Genomic DNA, 12,348 nt, shown 5'->3' on the forward strand with positions numbered 1-12,348 from the left:
GCGTGAAGAGAAGGGTGCTTGGCCAGCACTGACCCCCCCTCCTCTCCCCTGGTTCTCCCTGGCAGCACAAATGACGTGTGGTGTGGACGAGTTCCGCTGCAAGGACTCGGGCCGGTGCATCCCAGCGCGCTGGAAGTGCGATGGGGAGGACGACTGTGGGGATGGGTCTGACGAGCCCAAGGAGGAGTGTGGTGAGCAAGGACCAGGGCTGGGGGGATGAGTCCCGAGGGCATCTTGTGCCCCCCACACCCCTTTCCCAAGGGTCAGGCTACCCTGGTATCCCCTCCTCTATCCCCTCCACCTCCCCTGGCATGCTGGGGGCTGGGGGAGGTTTTATCTGCCCCTGTTCCAAACCACCTGGGGAGGTTGGGTGGTGGGTGGATGGGTGGGAGGGAAACTGGGGGCAATGCTGATGCCCATCCCTGTCTCATCCCTCCCAGATGAACGTACCTGTGAGCCCTACCAGTTCCGCTGCAAGAACAACCGCTGCGTGCCGGGCCGCTGGCAGTGCGACTACGACAACGACTGTGGGGACAACTCGGATGAGGAGAGCTGCAGTACGTGCTGCCTTCGGGGCCGGGTGTGCTCGGGGCAGGGGGGAGCAGTTCGGGTCACCCCAGACCCCACCAGTGCTCCCAGCATCAGCATCAGGCTGGCTGGGGCTCATGGGGGAAGCAGCCTTCTCTCCCTGGCTCTGGGGGTCTGGCCCGCCCACGCTGGGCTACTGACTGCCCTGAGGGACCCCGGGTGGGACAGGGAGAAGGGAGGAGGGGACCCCAGTACTGTCCCCATCTGGCCATACCCACCCACTGGGGTCACGGGCTCATTGTCCCACTCACTGTGCAGCAGCTTTGCTTCACACCATCGTCCCAACACCCTTTGACATGGCCGGGGACGACGGTGGGGACACACTGAGCAGTTTTTTGGGGGGGGAATTGGATGCAGCTCACAAACCTGGACCCCAACCAGCACACGGGCAGGCGGCTGCTCCCAACAAATCCCTTAATGAGTCCACTTAATGAGTTGCTGCCCGTTAGCAGAGCCAAGCAGTGGGGCACCATGACCATCAGCACAGAGGGGACCATCCTCAGGGCAGGAGCTGGGTCCTGTCCCCATGGAGGGACCCAAACCTCCCCGGGACAGCACCAGGGTGCACTGCCAGCCACAGCCCCCACAGTGCGGTGCCACCCCAGGTCCCTCCATCTCCCCACATCTCTTTAGGGTGCAATTTTTAGGGTTTTTTTTCCTTTCCTTTTCTGTTGGTGTCACGTTGTGTTTTTGAGTTTGTGCCATTTCACCTCATCTTATGTTTTTCTCCATTTTCACACTGTCGTTATGGGGCGCTCAGAGGTAGGTTCCTGCCAAAAAATCTTCTCATTCCGTGTACGGCCTCTCCCAAATAAATGAAGATGATAAATTCTAGGAGAGGGCAGAGGGGTCGGGACTGGACCCAGCATCACCACCAGCATCTCCCTCCAGTGGAGCTGCAGCCAGGGAGGGTCCGACCCTGCTGCCTCTGCTACCAGGGCCTGTGCATGGCTCATTCTTGGCTCCAAATTCCATCCCCACCCTGACCCTTCCTGCTCCTTCTGGATGCCCCCTGCTCCCCCTCTCCCCTTGTCAGCTTCCACACGGCTGCTGGAGGGGCCACTGGCCCCGACATGTCCCACAGCCGGGGCAGTGGGATGGGGAAGGGTCCTGAGAGCTGCTTTGGGTGGGAGGCTGCACCCTCTGCCCTCGACCCGCAGATGGATTTGGCACCGACTGTGCCAGTGCCGGCCCAGCGGGTGTGTTGAGCTGCAAGGGAGGGGGTCTGTCCCTGTCCCCGTGCCCTGTGAGGGAGGGACAGGTGTCCCAGCTCTGCCAGAGCTGGCCAGGCTGCCTCTCCACCGTGGGGCTTCTGTGGCCTGGAGAAGTGCCTGTGGGAGCTGCCAGAGGGGAGTCACGGGGCTGTGGTACCCCAAAGCCCCTCGTCCCCACAGGGAGCCCCGGAGTGGGGTGGGAAGGGGGCTGGGAGGTGGCACCAGCCAAGCCCTCTCTGACAGTTCCCCAGCTCTGCTTGCACCCACCTTGCCCCCAGCACCGCTGGACGTGTCGGTGCCAGCCCGTGCCCCCCAAGCTGTTGGCCTTGTGCCGCTGTGGCGCTGGCTCTGGCCCACGCTCAGGGCCTCGCCCTGTGCTCTGTGTCCCCAGCGCCCCGGCCCTGCTCCGAGAGTGAGTTCTCCTGTGCCAACGGCCGCTGCATCGCCGGCCGCTGGAAGTGCGATGGGGACCACGACTGCGCCGACGGCTCTGATGAGGTACCGGGGGCTGGGGGTGGGGGGTCCCTGCCTCACGTGTGGGGGTGGGGGCATGTCCTGAGAACCTGGTCCTGGGGTCAGGCATGGGATGGGTGGGGGGCTGCAGTGGCTGGGGCTGTCTGTGCTGAGCGTTGCCCCTCGTGCTTCCCCCCTGCAGAAGGACTGCACGCCGCGCTGCGAGTTCGACCAGTTCCAGTGCAAGAACGGGCACTGCATCCCCATGCGCTGGCGCTGCGACGCCGACGCCGACTGCATGGACGGCACCGACGAGGAGAACTGCGGCACTGGGGGTAACTTAGGCATCTTCCCACCCCCCACCTCCCCAATTCCCTTGTGTCCCCCATGTCCCTGTCACACGTGGGAGCACTCCCTGGTGTCCGTGGACAAGCCCTGGAGAGGCTTTGGTGACACGTCACCCTCTGCCCCGCGCCGCTGCAGTCCGCACGTGTCCCTTGGATGAGTTCCAGTGCAACAACACGCTGTGCAAGCCCCTGGCCTGGAAGTGTGATGGGGAGGACGACTGTGGGGACAACTCAGATGAAAACCCTGAGGAGTGCTGTGAGTGATGGTGTGACGCCTCTCCCGGCACACATCTGCCACGGGGCCACCAGCACCCACGTGCTGGGGAGCAGCGACGGTCCCAGCGCTCCGACGCTGCTCTGGGTACCCAGGGAGGGGTGGCTGTGGCACCCTAACAGCTCTGCACCCCAACTCTAGATGGGTCAGACGTTAGGGCTGGGGGGTGGCTGGGGGCAGCGAGTAGGCGTGGGGCAGCCCCACGCCTACTCGCTGCCCCTCCTGTAGCCGGGTGGTTGTCTCTGCTTCAGTCTCTTTACTTCAGCCTCTGGAGCCCGCTCATCCTCATGGGATCAGCCTCCCCGGAGAGCGGGCACGGGCTGAGCGGCGGCTCGTGAGGAGAGCAAGCGTCAGCCTGGCCATGGCGCCTCCTTTCACCGTCACCGTTTGTCTCTGTTTGCTGGCGCAGTGAAATTCCAGTGTCCCCCCAACAGACCGTTCCGCTGCAAGAACGACCGGGTTTGTCTGTGGATCGGTCGCCAGTGCGACGGCATCGACAACTGCGGTGACAACACCGATGAGAAGGACTGTGGTGAGTCCACCGGCACCGCTCCATGCCCCTTGGGTGGCCCCCCTGGTCTGGATGGTGTGCTGGGCTTAGCCACAGGTCTTGGGGTTCATGGTGCATGCTGCTTCTCCCCAAACTTGGGAGGTGGGTGCAGGGGTCCTGGGTCCCTGCCTGTGCGGTTTGCTGGTGTCCCCTCTGGGTTCCTGGGTCCACAGAGCATCACAGCTGCTGCCTGTTCCCTGTGTCCCCTCTGGGTTCCTGGGTACACGGAGCATCACAGCCCCTGCCCGTTCCCTGTGTCCCCTCTGGGTTCCTGGGTACACGGAGCATCACAGCCGCTGCCCCCGCTCCGTGTCCCCTCCGGGTTCCTGGGTACACGGAGCATCACAGCTGCTGCCCCCGCTCCGTGTCCCCTCCGGGTTTCTGGGTACATGGAGTGTCACAGCCGCTGCCTGTGCCCTGCAGAGTCACCCACGGCCAAGCCCAGGAGCTGCAGCCAGGACAAGAACGAGTTCCTGTGTGAGAACAAGAAGTGCATCAGCGCCAACCTCCGCTGCAACTTCTTTGACGACTGCGGGGACGGCTCCGACGAGAAGGCCTGCTCCCACGGTGCCTGGGGAGGGGGGTGACACGTGGGGGGTGTCCAGGGGGGATGCTGTGAACACACAGGTGCTGACAGTGTGTCCCACTCCCTCTCCAGACCACAAGTCATACGACTGTATGACCAACACCACCATGTGTGGGGACGAGGCCCAGTGTGTCCAGTCACAGTCCACCTCCTACTGCACGTGCCGCAGAGGCTTCCAGAAGGTGCCAGACAAGAATTCCTGCCAAGGTACCTCCTGGTGCTGCTGGGGGTGGTCTGGGGGGCTGGGGCTGTGGTTGGGTTTCACCTGTAAGAAGGGTCTTGGCACCGGTGGAGCAGCTGGGTGGTCGTAATGGTGTCCTTGAGGCACAGATGTGGGCAGTGGGGACACACAGAGGGGGCTCAGGCATGGGGAGTGTGGACTGGCCCCCAGCGCTGGCTGTGTCTGGGGTCACCCCCTGGCTCTCGTCCCTGACTCCCATCCACTGCTTCCCAGACGTCAACGAGTGCCTGCGCTTTGGGACCTGCTCCCAGCTCTGCAACAACACCAAGGGCTCCCACGTCTGCAGCTGCGCCAAGAACTTCATGAAGGTCGACAACATGTGCAAGGCAGAAGGTCAGGAGGGACCGGGGACGGGCACGGGGTCCTGTGCCACCCCATGGGACCCAGCTGCTCTTCCCTCCCCACTCTTCCTCCTCCTCTTGCCACACCTCTGCCCACCCTTTCTGGCACTGCTGATGCCATCCATCCGTCCATCCTCCCTGGGCAGAGCTCATGGAGGGTGCTGAGCAGCCCCATCCCTTGCCCCACTGCAGAGCTGGGCTGTCCCCCCACTCCCAGCCCAGCCCATGCGAACAGCTCCTCCTCCTCCCTCCTCAGGCTCCGAGCACCAAATCCTCTACATCGCGGACGACAACAAGATCCGGAGCATGTACCCCTTCAACCCCAACTCTGCCTACGAGCCGGCCTTCCAGGGCGATGAGAACGTGCGCATCGACGCCATGGACATCTACGTCAAGGGCAACAAGATCTACTGGACCAACTGGCACACGGGCAGGATCTCGTACCGGGAGCTGCCGGCCTCTTCCGCCGCCTCCACCGCCTCCAACCGCAACCGGCGCCAGATCGACGGCGGCGTCACCTACCTGAACGTGAGCTCTGTTCCCCCCAGGCACGGTGGGAGGCACCCAGGTTGGGCTGCTGGTGCCCTGTGCCCTCACCTCTCACCCCTTCCTGGCCCCTCTTAGATCTCGGGGCTGAAGATGCCGCGGGGAATCGCCATCGACTGGGTTGCTGGGAACATCTACTGGACGGACTCGGGGCGGGACGTCATCGAGGTGGCGCAGATGAAGGGCGAGAACCGCAAGACGCTGATCTCGGGCATGATCGATGAGCCCCACGCCATCGTGGTCGACCCGCTCAGGGGGTGAGAGACTCGAGCCCTTTGTCCCTTCCCCCCTGGCTGGCCTTCGCCCAGCTCCTCTCCCCACTGAGCCTGTCGAGGGGTGGAAGCATCCCACACCCCAGCATCGCTCTGCTGCTTTGCCTGGGGGTCAGCTGGCCCCTTGGGGTCATGTCTGTGACTCCGGGGTGCTGTGGGGAGAACACGGGGGGGCTTTGGGCTGTCCTGCTCTTCCCTGCTGAGAGTGACCCGCCCCTGTCCTTCCCAGGACCATGTACTGGTCAGACTGGGGCAATCACCCCAAGATCGAGACGGCAGCTATGGATGGGACACTGCGTGAGACCCTGGTGCAGGACAACATCCAGTGGCCAACGGGTGAGGAAAGAGGGGTGCCAGGAGGGGCACGAGGGGTGCAAAGGCCTTGGCAACCTGTTCATGTTGGGCGGGGGGCTCAGCCCCATGGCTGGAGTGTGTAGGGGTGGTGATGGAGGGCTCAGGGTGGGCTGGGGGGTCCTGTACCTCACAGGGAGGGGGTTTGTGTGTCCCCAGGCCTGGCTGTGGACTACCACAACGAGCGGCTGTACTGGGCTGACGCCAAGCTCTCCATCATCGGCAGCATCCGGCTCAACGGCACCGACCCCGTGGTGGCCATCGACAACAAGAAGGGTGAGTGGCACCCGAGACCCACCGTGGAGAAGGACCTGCTGGGGGTGATGTCCCCAGGGTGGGGTCCCAGCTGCCTGGTGCCCTTGGGTGCTGACAGGCAGACCCTGGGCTGAGCCAGGGATGCTCAGCAGCAAGAGTGGGTGTTTCTCCTTAAATCCTGTCCCCCAACACTGTCCCACTCATAGCAGGGGGAGACCCCAGCCTCAAATCCAAACAGCACCCCTAAAAGCACCCTACCCAGGGCAGCTCTGCCAGCACGTGCCCCCCTTTCCCTCCCCCACCAGGGCTGAGCCATCCTTTCAGCATCGACATCTTTGAGGACTACATCTACGGCGTCACCTACATCAACAACCGCATCTTCAAGATCCACAAGTTCGGGCACAAGGCTGTCACCAACCTGACGTCCGGCCTCAACCACGCCACTGATGTTGTGCTGTACCACCAGTACAAACAGCCAGAGGGTGTGTGCTGGGGCTGGGACCCCTGCCTGGTACCGGGATGGGAGGGGGGTGCCCAGGGTCTGGTCTCTGATGTGGGGTTCTGGAGGGCGGGGGGAGCGCTGGCAGGGCTTGGGGCAAGAGTGGGCTCGACCTCTCATCTTCCTGGTTGGAATTGGAGGGGGCACGTGGCTGGGTGGTGGATTGAGGGGACCCCAGCTGCTGCAGTGAGGGTACATGTGGCTGGGGGACCCTGGGGGTGTCCTAAAGCTGATGGAGGGGCAGTGGGGTGCCGGGAGGGCTGTGGGTCACCCCGCCATCCTCACTCCACACCACCCACCGCCCTCCCTGCAGTGACCAACCCCTGTGACCGCAAGAAGTGCGAGTGGCTCTGCCTGCTCAGCCCCAGCGGCCCTGTCTGCACCTGCCCCAACGGCAAGCGCCTGGACAACGGCACCTGCGTGGTCGTCCCCTCGCCCACCGTGTCCCCCGTGGGTGAGTGGCCCGGGGCAGGGGGCAGGGAGGAGGGGGGGAGATGTCCCAGCCGGTGCAGCCCCGCTCGCTCACGTCTGTCTGTCCCTCCCAGTGCCCACCACTGACACGTGTGACCTGGTGTGCCTCAACGGCGGCAGCTGCTTCCTCAACGCCCGCAAGCAGGCCAAGTGCCGCTGCCAGCCGCGCTACAACGGGGAGAAGTGCCAGATCGACCAGTGCTGGGACTACTGCCAGAACGGGGGCACGTGCGCCGCCTCCCCCTCCGGTGAGGATGCTGAGGGCGAGGATGGAGGTCGGGGCCGCTCTCAGGGCGGACAGACGGGTGGACAGACGTGCTGACGGCTCTCGTTCGCAGGCATGCCGACCTGCCGCTGCCCCACCGGCTTCACGGGGCCCCGGTGCAACCAGCAAGTGTGCACTGACTACTGCCTCAACAACGGCAGCTGCACCGTCAACCAGGGCAACCAGCCCAACTGCCGCTGCCTGCCCACCTTCATCGGGGACCGCTGCCAGTACCGTGAGTGCTGCCCGCCCGTGCCCAGGGCGCCTGCGTGCCCCTCTTCTGGGGGGATGCTCTCCCGAGGGTGGAGGGTGATGCTCTGCGGTGGCCACGAGTAGCAGAGGGGGTGTGAGGGGCTGGTTGTGGGGCTGCCCAGCCCTGAGCCCCTCCCCGTGCCTTGCAGGGCAGTGCTTCGACTACTGTGAGAACGAAGGTGTCTGCCAGATGACAGGCAGTGGTGCCAAGCAGTGCCGCTGCCCGCCGCAGTTTGAGGGTGCCCAGTGCCAGGATAACAAGTGCTCCCGGTGCCAGGAGGGCAAGTGCAGCATCAACAAGCAGAGCGGAGAAGTCTCCTGCATGTAGGTGTTGGGCATGTCGAGCCCACGGGAGGAAGGGTCCGGGGAGGGGGTGTGGGTATGAGGACCCATGGTTAAACCCTGTGGCCAGGCTGAGCGATGCTGGGTCAGTAATTGGGGGCAGCTGAGAAATCTGGGAGACCTCAGGGTGCTGGGAGGAGGTGATGGAAGTGTCTCCCTCCCTCCAAGCCCACACTGATGTCCATCGGTGTGGCACAGCCATGAGCTGTGCTGGAGGGATGAGCCAACAGCCTCCGGCAAGCAGAGTCCCTGGTGCTGGGCTGGGGGGCACAGGGTGGGGGTGAGGGGGTTACATGTGGCCTGATCTATCCCACAGCTGCCCAGATGGGAAGATAGCACCCAGCTGCCTGACCTGCGACAGCTACTGCCTGCACGGGGGGACCTGCTCCATCAGCGACAAGACACAGCTGCCCGAGTGCCTGTAAGCTGCGGGCTGGGGGGGTGTCTGGGGCAGGCTACAGGTGGGCTATTTGCCCCCCTAAGCAGAGGGAGCACGTGACTGACAAACCCCAATCTGTGTGCCACCCCTGACCCCCAGGTCCATGCCCCCACCTCTCCCCTCCTCCCCACCCCGCATGCCCTCCTGCCCCCCTCTAACCCCGGTGCTCTCCCTGCGCCCGCAGGTGCCCGGTGGGGATGACAGGGACACGCTGTGAGGACTTCATTGTCAGTGAGCAGCAGAGCAACCGTACGTACGGGGCAGCCCTGTGAGGGGGGGACCACGGGGCACGACCCCAAACCGGGGCCAGGGGGTGAGGGTCATGTACTTGCCCAGTGCCCCCTTGCAAGTGCCGGACCCTGCTCCGGGGTGGAGGGAGCGGGACCGTACCCACACCTCTGTCCCACAGGAACAGCCTCCATCGTCATCCCCATCCTGCTGCTCCTCATCCTCCTCACCGTGGTGGCTTTTGTCTGGTACAAGTGGAGGATTAAAGGGTGAGTCCGGGCTGGGGAGGAGGGGCCGGGAGGGAGCGTGACCCAGCCAGCACAGACCCCTCCTCACAGGGCTTCAAAGCCTCGATGCTGCTGGGCAAGCTGGGAATGAAGGGGGGGCATTCACTGCGCCCCATGTTGCTGGTGCTGACCCCCCCTCACCCCATCTCTCATCCCCCCCCAGCGCCAAGGGCTTCCAGCACCAGCGGATGACGAACGGAGCCATGAACGTGGAGATCGGGAACCCCACCTACAAAATGTACGAGGGGGAACCCGACGACGACGTGGGGGAGCTGCTGGACGCAGACTTCGCCCTGGACCCCGATAAGGTGAGCGGAGCCCCCGTGGCGTGATGGGGTGGGGAGGGGGGCACATTGCTGCAGCAGCATCACAGCTCCCCGGGGGGGAGGTTGGGGGGGCTCTGAGGGGTGGGGAGGGACGGCGGCACAGCTGGGATGAGGTGGTGGTTGGTGCATCCCAGGACAAAGGACACCTCTGGGGGTGCTCCGTGCCCCCCCCTCCCCACCTTCTCACCTCCCACCCCCTCTCCACAGCCCACCAACTTCACCAACCCCGTCTACGCCACGCTGTACATGGGCGCCCACAACAGCCGCAACTCGCTGGCCAGCACCGACGAGAAGCGGGAGCTGCTGGCGCGGGGGGCGGACGACGACCTGGGGGACCCCCTGGCATAGGGGCAGGACAGGGGCCAAGGGCCCACGGGCCACAGCGCCCAGGGCCTGGCACAGACACCCATTGCAGGAGCCGGGGGGGGGCCGGGGGGGGGCCGAGAGCCGCTGTATAAATGTACAAATGAAGGATTATTACTTTTCTATGTGAGCAGTATTATTACCTGTATATTCCCCGGTACCGGGGCCTCAGCGCCTCTTGTTGCCAGTTCTGGCTTTGGTTTATTTTAAATCTCTTTACATCAGGCCCCCCCCTCCCTCCTCCTCCTCCTCCTCCTCTTCCTCTTCTTCCTCCTCTTCCTCTTCTTCCTCCTCTTCCTCTTCTTCCTCCTCTTCCTCCTCTTCCTCCCTCCCACCCGCCAGCGTTTCGGAGCAGGGGCTCGGTGTGCCAGGGCGAACCCGCTGGGGATGACGGGGGATACAGGGTTAATGCTACGTGGGGTGCAGGTTGTGGGGGGGGGAGGTGGGGGCCACACGCTCCCCAGCTCTCAGCTCCATCTATCCCCCCCGCCCCCCGCCAGCTCCCCTCAATGCAGCCCTGTTTCCTCCCCAAATCTGCTGCTCCCCAGGCTCCCCCCTTCTCCTGCAGCTTGGCCTCTGCAAATCTTCCGCCCCACACCCCCTCCTTTTCCTCCACTGCCCCCCCACCCACCATTCTCAGCTCTGCCCAACTGTTACAGGGGACTAAAGCCACCCCCCACCACTGCCCCCGGTGTGGTGCAGAGGGTCCCGGCTCCTGCAGCCCCCCCGCTCCACATGCACCTCACCCACTCTCCAACATGCACATTTTTTAACAGGAAAAACCAACAAAAAAAGAACAAAAAAAACCCAAAAAACCCCACAACCCCCCCCCCCCAAAAAAAAACCCCCATCCACAGCCCCATGGAACAACCCAGCTTTTCTAGTAGGAATAAACAGACGCATGTGGGGGGGAGGGAGGGGGAGGGCAGGGGAGGGGGTGACCCCATCCTTTTCTTGGGGGGAAATGTTTTAATAATTTTTGCTGGATTACTTTACAACTAAACAAAACAGATATTGTTATAAATAAAATTTGTAAAAACTGAAGCGTTTGGCTGCTGCTCAGTGGGGGGGTGGGGGGGGACACGACACGGGGACCGGGGTGATGCCAGCTGTGATGCTCTCACAGCCCCGCTGTGGCTCAGGTCGGGGGGGTTTGGGGGTGTCAGTGGGGCCTCTGGCATCATCACGTCACCCTGGGTGGAACGGGGAGCTGGGCTCTGCATGGGTGCTCACGGGTGCTCACGGGTGCTCACGGTGTCTGTGCTGCTGGCTGGGGGTGATGAGGGGGGGTACGTGTGTGTGTGCGATGGGTCCCCACTACCGGCGGCACCTCCCGGGGCACCGAGCTGCTGTGGCCTTGGAGATGGGTCCTTCCCCCATGCAGCGGAGTGGAAATGCCCCAGGGGCTGAGCACCGGCTACCGGGAGCTGAGTACTGGGTACCGAGTGCTGAGCACCGGGAGCTGGGCACTGGGTACCGGGCACTGGGAGCTGAGCACCGGGAGCTGAGCACCGGGTACCGGGAGCTGAGCACCGGGAGCTGGGCACTGGGTACCGGGCGCTGGGAGCTGAGCACCGGCTACCGGGAGCTGAGCACCGGGTACCGAGTACTGAGCACCGGGAGCTGGGCACTGGGTACCGGGCACTGGGAGCTGAGCACCAGGAGCTGAGCACCGGGTACCGGGAGCTGAGCACCGGGTAGCAGGAGCTGAGCATCGGGTACCGGGCACTGGGAGCTGAGCACCGGGAGCTGAGCACCAGGTACCGGGCACCGGGAGCTGAGCATCGGGTACTGGGAGCTGAGCACCGGGACCTGAGCACCGGGTACCGGGCACCGGGCACCGGGCACCGTCCTCGGGCCCCGGCAGCGCGCGCGGCCCCGGGAGCCGCCACCAGGTGGCGCCGCCGCCCTCGCGAACTGAGCGGGGGGGGGGGCGCGCGCCCCGGTGCCCCCCGTGCGCCCCCCGCCCCCCCCCCAATCTCCGTGCGGCCCCTCCCGGAGGCACCGGCGCGGGGAGTGATGGGGGGGGGGGCTGAGCGAGGGCTGGGGCTGGAGGGGGGCTTGGGGGTCGCTTGTCCCCCGCTCTGTCCCCTCCCCAGCGACCACTCGGGTGTCTCTGCTCCCCCCACCGCCCCTCCCGCAGCCTCAGGCACCGGGTGCTGGGCAGGGGGTGGAGGGGATGGCTCGGGCGACACTGGGTGCTGGGGGTGCTGGGGGTGGTGGGGGTTTGGGAGGGGCCGTCTGCACCCCTCAGGTTGGGGGGTGTCCAGGGCAGGACGGGGGCTCGTGTCTGCCTGGGCGGGTGATGCCTGAGCGGGACGGGGCGAGAGCCGGCTGGGCTGGGGACATCAGGGGCTTGAGCTGGGGACATTGAGCCCTCGGGCTGGGGACATCAGGCCCTCGGGCTGGGCAGCCACATCCTGCCCTGGCCATGCTCGGCCCCGCCATGTGCCAGGGCCGTGGCGACGGAGCTGGGTGAGCTGGGTGTGGGCTGCGAGGCGACACCATGACGGGACCCCAAGACACCCTCAGCCAACAGCTCACCCCACGCTCAGCCCTCAGCACCCCATTACAGCACTCACAGCCATCCCAGCCCCCCACAGAGGTTCCCAGCCCCACACAGAGGCCCCCAGCCCCACCAGCCGTTCCAGCCCCCCACAGAGGTCCCCAGCCCCACCAGCCATCCCAGCCCCCCACAGAGGTCCCCAGCCCCCCCAGCCCCCTGCGGATGCTGAGCCGAGGACGCGGCTGCCGCCTCCCAGCCCTGCGCAAAGGGATCCAGCGCGGCCCGAGCGCGGCGCGGCCTCAGATCTATTTCAATACCGGCTCTTTGTTCACTTATCGGTTTCTTATATCTC

At 64.9% G+C, this 12,348-nt stretch overlaps 1 protein-coding gene across 1 annotated transcript in view; it reads left to right on the top strand.

The window, feature by feature from the left end:
• LRP1 (LDL receptor related protein 1) overlaps nucleotides 1-10,313 on the top strand; it is a gene marked incomplete at its 5' end in the record, with an annotated part of 77,143 nt that extends 66,830 nt beyond the window's left edge. The window contains 23 exons of the mRNA XM_084277137.1: nucleotides 66-191; nucleotides 441-557; nucleotides 2,194-2,300; nucleotides 2,458-2,590; nucleotides 2,739-2,858; nucleotides 3,286-3,408; nucleotides 3,850-3,993; nucleotides 4,085-4,219; nucleotides 4,467-4,586; nucleotides 4,851-5,122; nucleotides 5,219-5,397; nucleotides 5,642-5,748; nucleotides 5,923-6,039; nucleotides 6,324-6,500; nucleotides 6,831-6,971; nucleotides 7,063-7,236; nucleotides 7,327-7,488; nucleotides 7,655-7,829; nucleotides 8,164-8,268; nucleotides 8,471-8,535; nucleotides 8,696-8,783; nucleotides 8,965-9,109; nucleotides 9,335-10,313. Of these exons, the coding sequence (XP_084133263.1) occupies nucleotides 66-191; nucleotides 441-557; nucleotides 2,194-2,300; nucleotides 2,458-2,590; nucleotides 2,739-2,858; nucleotides 3,286-3,408; nucleotides 3,850-3,993; nucleotides 4,085-4,219; nucleotides 4,467-4,586; nucleotides 4,851-5,122; nucleotides 5,219-5,397; nucleotides 5,642-5,748; nucleotides 5,923-6,039; nucleotides 6,324-6,500; nucleotides 6,831-6,971; nucleotides 7,063-7,236; nucleotides 7,327-7,488; nucleotides 7,655-7,829; nucleotides 8,164-8,268; nucleotides 8,471-8,535; nucleotides 8,696-8,783; nucleotides 8,965-9,109; nucleotides 9,335-9,475 (3,173 nt within the window). The 3' untranslated portion in view covers nucleotides 9,476-10,313. The remainder of the gene's footprint in view (nucleotides 1-65; nucleotides 192-440; nucleotides 558-2,193; nucleotides 2,301-2,457; nucleotides 2,591-2,738; nucleotides 2,859-3,285; nucleotides 3,409-3,849; nucleotides 3,994-4,084; nucleotides 4,220-4,466; nucleotides 4,587-4,850; nucleotides 5,123-5,218; nucleotides 5,398-5,641; nucleotides 5,749-5,922; nucleotides 6,040-6,323; nucleotides 6,501-6,830; nucleotides 6,972-7,062; nucleotides 7,237-7,326; nucleotides 7,489-7,654; nucleotides 7,830-8,163; nucleotides 8,269-8,470; nucleotides 8,536-8,695; nucleotides 8,784-8,964; nucleotides 9,110-9,334) is intronic.
• Nucleotides 10,314-12,348: the final 2,035 nt, after the last annotated feature.

The sequence above is a fragment of the Gallinula chloropus genome (assembly GCF_964237585.1).
Source record: "Gallinula chloropus genome assembly, chromosome: 31".
In the NCBI taxonomy this organism is placed as follows: Eukaryota; Metazoa; Chordata; class Aves; order Gruiformes; family Rallidae; genus Gallinula; species Gallinula chloropus.